The 13,888-nt window shown below is 32.7% G+C and overlaps 1 protein-coding gene across 1 annotated transcript in view; it reads left to right on the top strand.

Moving 5' to 3' along the window:
- Nucleotides 1-13,888, top strand: part of LOC111084557 (nephrin-like) — a 137,616-nt gene that overhangs the window by 86,842 nt on the left and 36,886 nt on the right. Inside the window, exons 8-12 of the mRNA XM_022381239.1 lie at nt 781-992; nt 1,980-2,064; nt 9,770-9,906; nt 11,144-11,297; nt 13,680-13,738. Coding sequence (XP_022236947.1) covers nt 781-992; nt 1,980-2,064; nt 9,770-9,906; nt 11,144-11,297; nt 13,680-13,738 — 647 coding nt within the window. The remainder of the gene's footprint in view (nt 1-780; nt 993-1,979; nt 2,065-9,769; nt 9,907-11,143; nt 11,298-13,679; nt 13,739-13,888) is intronic.

Here is a 13,888-nt window from a genome sequence, read left to right as displayed (position 1 = left end):
CTAAACCATGTTATTAATATGGTTTCTTAGTATTACTTTAGTGCCCATTTAGCGTTGTTTATTTATAGATTTTGCTGTTTGTGACACTTTCTGTGTGATTATTAATGACGAAGAAACTTAGTGCATCAGTCGTGGCCTGGCCTAGGAATTAATTGATAATTAATCTGTGAACATAAGTATAAATATTCAAGGAGGTCAGTGAGGTAAAAGTTATGTTGTGCATCTTATGCTCTATGGGTAACAGTATTGGTTGTTATTAGGAGCGAAATATTTAATTATGCCTGGTATTACAATCATCCACTGTAAAAACGAAAATTCCTCCAAGAGAAAACTTTGAACTGTCATTGTTAAGAACTTTAAAATTTCTAAGTCTCTGGTATTGTGAATCGTATTATAATCGCGGTTCATCCTTATTTTATTTACGTTAATTAGTTTTGAAGCTGTGCTGTGTCATTTAACTGGATACTGATTTTATATTTCGATACCTATAATGGGCACAGCACAAATAGCCCATTCTGTATCTTGCTTAACTACAAACAAATAAACTACTAATAATAACAAATCATTTCACAAGTTCTATACATTCTATAAAGTGTTATATGAAAGTGACATAAGAATTTTACAAATTTAACATCAGGTAATTAGATTCATTTCAATAAGTGAGTATTTCCATGAATTTTAATTACAAATTTAAATTATCTCTAGCTAAGGCATGCTTCTGTAGCAAGCATATCGACACAATTAACCTCAACCAGCACTGTTGTCCTAAATTCTTTCCAGATCCACCAGAAGGAGTTTACGTAACTGGACCACCAGAAGCTAGGAGAGGAGATGTTATTACTGTCACCTGTACCACGTCACCTAGCAACCCGGCACCCAACGTTAGGTGGCGAGTAAATGGCAGGTATATTGTTGGAGAAGAAGAGTACACAACAAAAACTATTGATGGTTGGGTCACCAAGTCAAAGATCACCATCTCCCTCACCAGGCAGGTAAATTCTCCAACTCTTGAAAGAACAAAAATGTGAAAAAACATTTTTCTTTCAGATTTTCAATGAACTATCTTTGCTTAGCTTGCCAATATTTCTTCTATTTAAATTGTAAGGTTTTTCTTTACTTGTTTTATTTTAAAGGCAAAGTATCACATTAGACTATCTGCTTTGTGCCTACTGCAGGGATCAAGCTTCGAAGTTTAGCGTTATAAGTCCTCAAACTTAAGGCTGAGCCACTGTGGGGAGGGAAAAAGCTAACGTTGAAGGTACCAGGAAACTGTGACAATGGTATATTTATTTATTTCGTGCCTAATATATGAAACTGGCAGTAACCTTAGATGCATGTGTAACGCTGCAAAACGTAACATTTATTTCCTCATTATTTAATGCATCACTCAGAACAAGCACACTTGATAACCCCCCTAAAAAGCAGTTTTTCCCAATATAGTTTTTCTGAATTAATGGTATTGGATATCTCTATCACACTTCCCAATGAAAAATATATAAAGATTCGGATTGTACCTATTAACGGCAACATGTTGTGAGAACGTTCATCCATTCTTGTTGTAAGAATATGAATGAGATTTTAAACACCTTGTTTATTGGTTCCTTACACTTGTTTTAAGAACTTCTAACAGCCAATCGCTGATAAGAGGTATGTGTTAGGGCTTATAATGCTAAAGATCGGAGTTAGATTCCTGCAATAAACATATTTAAGATAACCTACTGTGTAACTTTGTGCTTTAACTCAAACAATGTCTAACACTACTTAGGCATCATAGTTCAAATACGTATTTTCTGGGCAACTAATTGTACTTCACTGTAGTCATCATTAATTATGAGATGTATTTGATGTATTTACATATGTAACTTTCAGAATATTTTCCAATTCTTAATTGTGTAAATCGTTAATTAATAGTTTGGAAAATAGCACACAAAAGTTACTTGATATGAATTTCGTAAACTATGATTTTATTGGTGGTTTAGGATGCGGATTCCAAGACTGTAGTCTGTCGAGCAGGAGATGAAGGCATTGGCTACACCAATGGAAGTTTGCAAATAAAAGTTTCATGTAAGAAAAACGGTTTAATACTTAAGAATGTGTTATAGTTTTTTGTAATCAATAAATATTTTGGAATACTCCTACTGCCTTACTTCTCAAAAATCGTATTACAATTTACAACGCTAAATAATACTTACAATATATCTGTCATATAATATCTAACTGTTAAGTAGGAAGTTAAAATACTATCTTATCTTAGTAAGTTGGTTGAAACAATAAGAGCTTATTTCTATAATTTTGTTTTCCGGGATTAATGTTACCAAATACATTAGGTACATAATAGCACACGAAAAATATATACACGTGTAATAATCAATGAACGAAGTGGTGAAATAGGTATTCAACAATAGGTATTCAACATGATACACTACATATAGCTTTAGATAACTAACCGCCGTTAAGAAAACAGATATTCAAAGATTTAAAAAAAATTGAAAATATTATCAAATCTAAAAGCATACGTTGTAAAAAAAAATACGTGTTCGACCTAGCAATAATACCCTTTTCTCGTCTCTAATATATAATGTCTTCCCGTGAGTTGAATTAATTTTCAAGTATTTCCACTTATTCTGACAGATCACGCATGTGATATGAGTGAGCTCTCTCAAAAATAAAGCCGTGACTCACGTTATTGCGATCATTTTTGTATATAGATCAGAATGCTGACAATAACAGCGTCTTAGCAACTTCGGTGGAGACTGGGTTTCAATATATATGATAATATTTCGTTACCACGTTCGGTTCCAAACATGAGAGTGGACAGGAGTTATAGTAGCTATACTCCTACAACGAGAAATTTAATGTTAACGACATTTTTTACAAAGATCACCAGTGAAGTAGATATTTATAACTTCTCATTTCTAGATTGATACTTCAACAGGCGAAAGGAAATGCTAACATTATCACTAGAGTGTCAGAACGCTGCTCACTATTTCCCGCCAAAAATATCAATATCTATATAACAGTCTTATAGAATAAATATATCTAAACGTTTCGTCGCTACCGCTTGATGTGACAATCACATATTTTTTTTTTTTTTTAGTAAGCGCAAATCCATGAATATTGAAAACATTTTGAAAAATATAAATGTGGGATTAGCAGAAACGCTTTTCTTCGTATATGTTCCTCGTGTATCTTTATTAGGTTTATTTGTAAGCTTACGTTAAGCTTCCTGATTTGGCATATTCTATTTCACATTGTTAAATAATGGAAACAAACATCGTCCGTAGAAAAAAAAATCCTATCTCATCAGAGAAGTGTAACCGAATGTTTTCTATATTAAACATCGTGCAGATGTGGGAATGAATAATATAATTACCTCATCATGGAATAGTCATAACATGAAGCATCGTGCAGTTCTGAAAGTGGAAAAAAAAATTAGTAACCATATCACGGAATAATCACTAGATGTGGGGATGAATAATGCAGTTATCATGAGGTCCATATATTTATCATTGCAGGTTAAAAAACATCTTCCATATGTCGTTCATTTATTACTCTTATATTAGTTGGATCTACGAGATATTATGGACTATCACGATTTGCTTTTATTATATTTAAACGTATGTTATTTGACAAGGCTTGGATTATAGCCATTCGGATGTAACATTTCAAATGTGTTTACAGTGCATTATTTCAAACGAGAGTTTCGTTCGATGTCTTAAACACATAATTCTCAGGTTTCGTTTTAAACATTTCTAGCCAGAAGTTCATAAAAAAAAGATTTGTGTTATGCCTTAACTGCAGGAGCCACTGCCCAAGAAATCTTAATAAAAATAGGTGCCATTTATTAATCATTTAGGTATTCAAATCTTTAATCCCAAATATAAAACCCGGTGGCTCAGTGATAAGTCTGAGGACTTATAGCGCTAAAAATCGGGTTTCTATACATGCAGAGGGAAGAACACCAATAGCTCGTTGTGTAGCTTCGTATCAACAAAGATGAGTGCCTTGTGACTAGAAAACAAATGATTTTGGATGGTTCACGATAAGTGACTCACGCCAGTGGGACATTTCGTCTAAATAACTACAAATTCAGAAGCATGTTAGTATTTAACAAAGCTTATATTGTTTTTCAATCTATGGGAAATTTAACATTAATTTTTATATAGGTTGTATGTAACGATTTTATCATTTATGGACGCTAAATACAAACATTACCAAGAGTCCATAGAAAATTGATTACTGGTGTTAAGCCAAAGACTGACTACAGAGTTGAAGGGTAGGCCCGCAAACAACAGGAGGTTCTCGGACTTGGGGTTTGGGGTATATTCGTGCTGCAAATTGTTGTGATAAGAAAAAAAAAATCCCCCAACATTAGTTCAAACATATTATCCATTAAGCAGTATGGGATAATAACTTGCTAGATTCAATGTTCGATATCCTTCAAATTTCTAACAAAAGATAGGTTATACGTGGTAGATAAAAGGAACTTCAAACACTATACATGAACATTGCAGTCGGCTACCAGAAGAAGCCAGATTTGGCTTGCCCGTTTCTGATGGTTACTGATAAAAGGTGGAACAATTCAAAACTAACCTAACTTGCCCCTCTTTTTATTCCTCCGAGATGTTCAGGTTTTTGGTGATCAGAAAATAACCTGATGTTAACGTACTTCTACAAATACCACAAACCAGTTCTAACGTATAAAACGTATTTAACATAACAAAATGAAAGCATTTTCGTGTAAGTGTAACAATCCAAGTACCAGTACACACAGACATGTTCTGAATACATTAAATGATGGATTTTAAACATCGATAAAGGAATGGGAAATATATTCCGTACACAATCAGTTATACACAAATGGGTTTGAATTCTATTCATTAATGCAAAACCACCCTCTCAGCCAGATGGGTAAACTAACAGAAACGACAACTATTATGCAATCTTAGACATATTTTAATATAAAAAGAAATAAAATAAGAATTGCATTGCTATTAGTGACTCACACAATCATATTACATAATTAGTCACTAATAGCAATGTAATTCTTGTATTTTGATAATATCATTGTGTGACATGATTATCAAGATATTAAAATCTCCAATATTTTAGTAACTAATTTTCACTTGCTACAGATTTTGTTTGCACTTTTATCCATTTCAAATGCATAGATATTTGATTATTCCTGCCCATATTTCCATAACAAGTTATTATTTACAAACATAATTAATCAAATTTAATATTTTTCTCTATATAAGTTCATTGTTTTTTATATATAATTGTTATACGAATGTTCTTTCTTTGTTGATACACAATATAGAACGAAAAAAGTTGGTTTGGTTTGTTATTAAACACAAAGCTACACAATAGGGTATCTGTGCTTGCTCATTACGGGTATCTAAACCCGATTTATAGTCTTGTAAGCCAATAGACTTAACACTGAACCACTGGAGGGTGACGAAATAAAATTCGCAATTGTTATAACTTGTCTTTCTATACAACAATCTGCGAAGTCTACTCGGACAATGGATGATAGAAAGGTGTGAATATATTTAATTTTACAGTTTGTTTCTATATACATATATATATATATATATCGAATCAAAAACACCTTAGGTATAAAAAGAAAAAAGGTGCGGCCAAAAGTGATTGAGAGTGCAACTTAAAGGAATGAAATGAAAATTGGCGGTTAAAGTGGTAGCTACAGTTATAGCAGTAACACGAATTTTACAACAAATATTTATTCATTAGTTAGCCAGACCGCGTTTTTTGTTCAACTTGGGGCATGATGTAGGTAAAACAAAATACGAGTCCCAGCTAACGTAATCAAAATTGGAGATGTTACATTTCTGGTATTTCTTAATTATATAAGAACATATATATATAACACCTTGAAATTTGGTGTGTGAAGTAAGAGTCCAGTATAGCACATACACTGAAAATATGTGATATTTTGGTTACCAGAATTCGAGATACAGAAGGTGGAAAATTGCTAAACTATCAGTCCTGTTAAAGATACACAATATGTCCTAGAGCAAGTTGTTTTTGCCGCACGACACACTATCGTGTGTCTTTTTATATAATCGTACAGACACGAAGCTACAAGCATCAGAAGATACTGAGGTGAAAATAATTTTAAGGTCTTATCAAATACATAAGAAGTAACGTTGCTTACTCGCTATTCCCATATTCGTTTAAATACGAACTGTTTTGTTTTTTTTCAAACGATTTCCAAACTTTTTAAAATTTACTAGTTAACTAGTTTATTTTATCTAACTTCTGATCATTCACGTTAAACTATCGTATTAGGTCTAAAACATTCAAAATATTCGTTTGTTATTTGATTTAGTCTTACAACTAACACCTACTCCGATAGAAATGTCTTTTATTAACACTTAAACAGTTTCTAAGTATTAGAATCTATAATATTTTCTCATTCACACTTTTTTAAAATAACGATGTTCAACAGCCTTCAAACTACTTCCTGCATCGATAGTACTCATTCATATGGCTACGATTACACATTATTACCTCATAGTGCAATTTTCATTGAATTAACCTTCTACGAAAGATGGCGAGACCACAAATCATACAAACTTTCACTCCCCTCACCGTACATGGATGTCGGCTTACAAGATCATGTAAATAGACCAAAACCACAAAAGTCCATTCCATCGTCTTTTTTTTTTCTCACGACTACAAATTTTAACTTCAAGGTATGTTTAGAAGTCTATGAACTTTAGCGTAAACTTAAAGTCCTTTCTTTGTTACCGTGTTAACAATACTAGCACTTATAAGTCCTTTGTTTGTTACCGTGTTATTAATACTAGCACTTATAAGTTTTGTTTGTTACCGTGTTAATAATACTAATACTTATGAGTCCTTTCTTTGTTACCGTGATAATAATACTAGCACTTATAAGTCCTTTGTTTGTTACCATGTTATTAATACTAGCACTTATAAGTTCTTTGTTTGTTACCATGTTAATAATACTAGCACTTATAAGTCCTTTGTTTGTTACCGTGTTAATAATACTAACACATATACCTAACTTCATCACTTTTTTTTGGGGGGGGGATCTGTTTCGTTCAATAACCCCCATTTTACGGATAATAACATTATACAAAATTAGCCTGACGAGTGTTTCAGAACCTAGACTTTCCTATTCAACTTTTTTTTTATGGAGAGGATTGAAGACTTCGTAAAATGTTCTGCCCTTTGTATGCACATCGTTTAACACTTTTGTTATAAGAACATTTATCCTTGGGAAGACTGTGACACAATCATCGAATCATACGTATAGACGTGGTATATTGAATTGTCGAATAATCTGTAAGTTGTCGTGAACCCTGTGTTGGCATAACGGTTCTCACGTGCAGAAACATACTACTGGAGTAGCATATGCAAATAGCTTTCCATAAATTACTGTTAACCCTCTGTACTATATTAGTAGCAGCTGGATCACAGTTTTAATACATTACAATGATATCTTTATAGATTAAAATGATGGAATTATTAGTTATATTGAATATATCAAATTTTCGGTATTCAATCTTGAAAAAGAAAGGTTAAGCTTCCAAAAGGACTTGGGTTTTCGGTGTATGTCATGCTGTGATTTATCTTTTTCTTTCTACCTTTCACCGAACAATTTCGCCCTTTCAGCCGTAAGGGCGTTACAATATGACAACTAATCCCACTATTAGTTGGTAAAGAGCAGACGAAAAGTTGGCGGCCGGTGGTTTGATACTCCTGGAGTATTTTATACGAAATTCATCAAACAAACAAATATTTTTTGTTCTAATTTTTTAGTATCATTAATTAGTGTCAGAAATGTAAATAAAAATATTTTATTCTATGCAGTAAGTCTAAACATACACACATTATATTTTATAGATATGTTATATATATGTATTTTCAGTTTTTCCTGACATTAATCTTTTGTTATAATATTTTCTAAACACCAGTAAAATTTGTTGTTTTTTCGAGGACATCTTGATAACTAGATATTCTTATCTTAACTTTGAATAAGACGATAACATTCTTTCGAGAAAATTCTATCTTGATACTATCAATCATCAATAACAAAACAAAAAAAGCACTTAAAAAAATGCATCTTGTTCATATAAAGGGGTGCATGCGAAAGGCTGGGCTGTATACTTTTTTCTTAATTCCGTTTATGCTATTCCAGTACACGTGAGTAGTTTTTTTTTTTTTGGTTCTTCTATGTCATTTTTGATTTATTATATATCAAAGTTTTGGTTATAATAAATTATTTTAATGTTTTAAAAGGCATTTTTTCTAATCTCCGGTTTGATTCTTTTCTTTTTTTTTTCTTTTCTGAGGCCTTTTATGTAAATTAATCAACAAAGTTAATATACATATATTTGCAGTGTATTTATACATTCAGTATCTACTTTGGTGGTTACAAGATTGTTCTTCATGCAAAAAAAAAACCTATGTGGTTCAACAGAAGCACGCATAACTGAAGTTTTAACTTGAATATTCGTATTTCTATATTGCTTTTAATTTGTGTCTAGTTCATGGTTTTGTTTCTTTGGACGGTATTTTGGCTCCCCTATTTTTGGTAATAGAAAGAAATGATAACATTTTATTCTTGGATTTGAAGTTCCACTGTCACCAATTTTATTTCTGGTGGAAATTAACAGTATTAATCTTTAACAAAAATAATATACAAATATATATATATATACTAAACTGAGGTTTGACCTATGGAACAAAAAGGTTTCTTTTATTAAAAAATTCACAATTTTTTTTAAAACAACGGTTATTTTTCACACACTTCTAAAACATACTACACAAATTTTTAGGAATTTTAAAAAGTTTTCTTTGTTATATTGGCAGTTTGAACTATAAATATAATTTACAAGTACACAAAATAGCGTCAAATTTATCAATTTATTGACTGTCATTCTTTTTTACTTAGAAAAATTAATATTTAGAGACATAAAATAAATGTTTGCACATTTTCTTAAATAGAGAATATAGTTTTTTATCTTCCCCTCCAGTAGCACAGCGGTATGTCTACGGACTTAGAATGCTAGAAACCGGGTTTCGATACCCATGGTGGGCAGAGCACAGATAGTCCATTGTGTAGCTTTGTACTTAATTACAAACAAACAATTATCTTTCTTAAAATGGCCGGCATGGCCAGTTGGTTGGAGCGCTTGAGTTGCAATCTGAGGGTCGCGAGTTCGAATCCCCATACCACTAAATATGCTCGCCCTTTTAGCCGTGGGGGCGTTATAATATTACGCTCAATCCCGCTTTTAAAAAGTGGTAAAAGAGTAGCCCATGAGTTGGTGATGATTAGCTACCTTCCCTCTAGTCTTACACTGCTAAATTATGGACGGCTAGCACAGATAGCGCTCGTGTAGCTTTGCGTGAAATTGAAAACAAACAAACTATTTTAAAACAATATCAAAATAGATATCAAATCGATGAGAGAAGAAAATGTTATTAGAATGATGTCTTGGAGCGTATGAACAATTGTCGTATGTGTGTGTGGAGTAGATGACGGCTAACTTCAACATTCTCTTAGTTTTGTATACCGTAACTAACTTTCTTCTTCAAAGTTTAATACGTAAATATACGTAGCAAAACCTCATTGAAATATTACATTAATTTTCTTCATGAAACAAACTGGACTTGTTCCTCAGAACGACTGTAATTTTAACATTTATCTACTGTAAAATTACACAGATTGTTGTCTGTTTTCCAATAAAAGTTAAGATGCGTATTACTGTAACAGATCCACCTGATCCACCAGCCATTCTTGAGTATGAGGAAGGAAACCCTATTTTGGTAGGAGACATTCAGAGGTTTAACTGTATTTCGCTTGGAGGTAACCCTCCAGCTAGTCTACAGTGGTTTCGTGGAGAGAGAAAGGTAGGGTTTTTTTTTATTGTATTCATTAAGTTTCAATTTACGTGTAAAAGTACATCACATGACATTCAATCCATCATGATGTGGAAAACTAGCCTAACTGATGTATGTGTCTTAAGGTTTGCTTAATCATTTCAGAATATCAAGACCGAAAATTATATGCATTACTTAAAGTTGAAATCGAAGTTACAGCAAACTCAAAATTTTATACAAAATGCGCTTATGAAACTATTTTCTTTTAACCAATGGTATTCACATTTATAAAGATTATGAACTCACTTGCACGGCCTGATATATATAGCGAGAGTCAGTTGATGTCACTTAAATATTCCTCAATGCAAAATGGGGGTAATTTGACTCTATTTTTCATCCCCTTATCCATAATCTGCACCATTATACGTTATCGTAGTAGACTTTGTTATTTTCTTGAAACTCTAGCCAAGCATAAAAACTGCATGGTTGAATTTTTTATGGACTGTTTTTCATGGTTACATATAGTAAAAAAAGAAAAAAAATCAACCTACCAATTGTGTTTTTCCCTTGGTACCTTTTTCTTCTCTTGAAGTGCTTAGTGCCACGTGACCGGTTTCAAATTGCTTTACTTCTCTGTATACGATAAAAATGTCCGATATTCAAATATACAATAGTTGTTTATCGTCCCTTAAGGGACTTACTGAAATATAGTTCTATGTTCATGAACCTTTGTTTGTGAGTTAATATACACAATACTCTCTACATAATATGTAAGAGTAATAATTTCAAAGGACGTACAAATGTATTTTCATGTTTCCTACAAATTTTGAATAGAGGAGTAACACATTACGTATATTTTGATAGTTTATTTGCTCTATAACAATCCACTATTTTATTATTTAATGAAGAAAATATGTTATATCGTTCAAAACAATCCATAAAAGAAACAGTATCCTAAGAACTTTTACACTTTATGTAATTCAGAAGCTTCTAGTACGAACATGTATGCATATAGCAGTTTTTGTTCAGTTTCTTTTCTGGTTCATTCAGATGCTTCCTATTAATAAATCACATGCGTAGAATAAAAGCCATAGAGCTCCATACTAGCGGCATATTTTTGTATAGGTTATGAACATTTATTTTCTTCACAATCAATAGCCCTTACTTTTTTGTAAGTTATATAAAATCGATGAAATGTCAGAGCATAAATTGATAGTTTTCGTCTCATGGAGCTTAAAACAGAATTTTACTCTAATTTGTGTCTCAGATCAGCACTCAGTCTCGTATTACTGGAAGCGGTATTTCTAGCGAACTGATGATCAAAGCAAGACGGGAAGACAACGGCGCAGTTTATCGATGTGAAGCCTCTAATTCTGCCACTGTTAACCCTCTCATCGCTCGCATTCAATTATCCGTCAATTGTAAGTATTGATAAGTAAAGGATTTGAACATGATTTTCCCTGAGGACTAGCAAATATATAAACAGAAAAGTGGAACATCCATATATATATACATCTTGGAAAACTAGAATTGATTGGCACTTCTTATAATACTTAAAAGAGCAACCGAAAGGTAAGATTCGTGACTTTAATAATACGAGGTTTGATTGTATTTTATACTTTAATATATTCAAAATAACACTAGTTCATCATCATGACCTGACAAGACCTGGTGGTACATATTGCGAGTTCGAATCCCATCACCGAACATGTTCGTCCTTGCAACTGTGGTGGCTTTATAATGAGAAGGTCAATCCTACTATTCATTGGAAATAAGTAGCTCACGAGCTAAAGGTGAGGTGGGGGTTAACTCGCCGCCTTCCCTCTAGTCAATCGCTTCTTTACTAAAAGCGACTAGCGCAGATAGTCGCCGAGTAGCTTAGCGCAAAATTAAATAAACAAAGAATTATTTTAAAATATCTATTCGGAAAGCATATAAACAATAATGTGTTTGAGTCGCTTACTGAAAATTTCGAATGTCTCAGCCCTCCATATTCTTGTATATAAGAATATGTTATTGTGATAGTAACTATATTATTTGGAACATACTAAGTGTTATCTATTCGGAAAGCATATAAATATAATGTGTTTGAGTCGCTTACTGAAAATTTCGAATGTCTCAGTTCTTCATATTCTTGTATATAAGAATATGTTATTGTGATAGTAACTATATTATTTGGAACATATTTTTTGGGATGTATTAACCAACAAAGTGGTCAGGTCATGTCCTAGTGGTTAGATTACCAGACTGTAAACTTGAGGGTCGATTATTCACGTTCTGTGGGAGGAAAATCGTGCTCATATGTTATTGTGATAGTAACTATATTATTTGGAACATGTTTTTTGGGATGTATTAACCAACAAAGTGGTCAGGTCATGTCCTAGTGGTTAGATTACCAGACTGTAAACTTGAGGGTCGATTATTCACGTTCTGTTGCAGGAAAATCGTGCTCATATGTTATTGTGATAGTAACTATATTATTTGGAACATATGTTTTGGGATGTGTTAACCAACAAAGTGGTCAGGACATATCCTAGTGGTTAGATTACCAGACTGTAAACTTGAGGGTCGATTATTCATGTTCTGTTGCAGGAAAATTGTGCTCAGCAGAATGCTGTCGTGGATCAAACCTCACTATTCGGCTAGAGTAGCCCAAGAATTGGCGGTGGGTAGTGTTTATTGGCTGCTTTCCCTTTATTTATAAACTGAAAATTAGGGACGACTAGATCAGGTAGAACATGTGTAACTTGGCGCGAATATCAGATACAAACATACAAACAAACCACCTAAAGTTGCTGCAAGTCCCAGTTTTCACTTCTTTGGTGTGCATGAACAAACTTTATCAGGGCTGCTAAACAAACAGCTTTTATCTGGAAAAAAATGAGTAAAAATATTCGTGAGTGACATATTATCCAGAAGAATTCGGAGAAACGAACTCTAGGATTCTCAATGGTTTGAATCCGTAAATCTGCTTATCGTAAATCTCGCTTCTCATTCAAATATTGCGTTTAGTTGAAGCGTAATTTGTGAAATGTTATGAACATTTTAAGCTATTGTTTCCAGGATGTGTGTCTGCAGGCAAACATATGTGACTGTGACTCCTACAAACAGTAAAGTCAAACGTTGTATGGTGTAGAAAAATATTTATTGCTGGCTCATCAAAAATACTACATTTTCAATAATAATTTAAAAAGTGTTCTTCCCTGAATCATTTTTCTATTACCCATAGTTTAAAAAAGAATCGACTTAATAATGCGAGTGTACGGTATTAGATCGAAATATTAAATTTCTCATATGTATGGGCATGTTTTTTTATCAATAAGATGTAATGAGTTTTCAATATGCAACGTAAACATTTTCTATATATATTCATACCCATATATGCAACAATGGACATATTGGTTGTCAAAACCTAAACCACGTGGTTTATGAATACGGAAAACAAAACGTCTGTAAATGGAATTACGGCCGAAAGTATCTAGGAACTAATGAAACAATGCATTCTAATCTTGATAAGCAGTAACAGTAAACTTAATTAGTTATACTTATTTCCAGGTCGATTTTTACTTTCATTCTAAGTACATAACTTAATCTGATCGGAATATTAATTCTTTATCATTAATTATTTTCAAGATCCAAGGCCACAGAAATTACTCTCGGCTAGAGTAAGGCACAGTACATACTGTGAAGAACCTACTGTTTCATCTTAAAAAAAAACAAACAATGTGTCGCTTTGTTGTCGCTGTCTTACGACAAAAGTAATAACATACTTCTTTTGTATTTCATTTCCTTTGGTGATCAAGTTCCACCCAGGAATGTGACCATTCACGCAACACCGAAATACCCCAGAGATGGGGAAAAGGTAAGGAACGAAACAAGTAACATTGATAGAACATTAAATGTGTCTCATTTTTTTTTTGTGAACTGCTCTTAAAAGGATATCGAGTACAAAAGAATGCATCATGAGTGCAACACAGCTTCAATAACATGTATTGTTATTTACTGTAGGCTT

Source organism: Limulus polyphemus, unplaced genomic scaffold (genome assembly GCF_000517525.1).
Source record: "Limulus polyphemus unplaced genomic scaffold, Limulus_polyphemus-2.1.2 Scaffold154, whole genome shotgun sequence".
Taxonomy (NCBI): Eukaryota; Metazoa; Arthropoda; class Merostomata; order Xiphosura; family Limulidae; genus Limulus; species Limulus polyphemus.
Note: the sequence above shows the minus strand (reverse complement) of the source record. Positions and strands in the feature narration are given on the sequence as shown.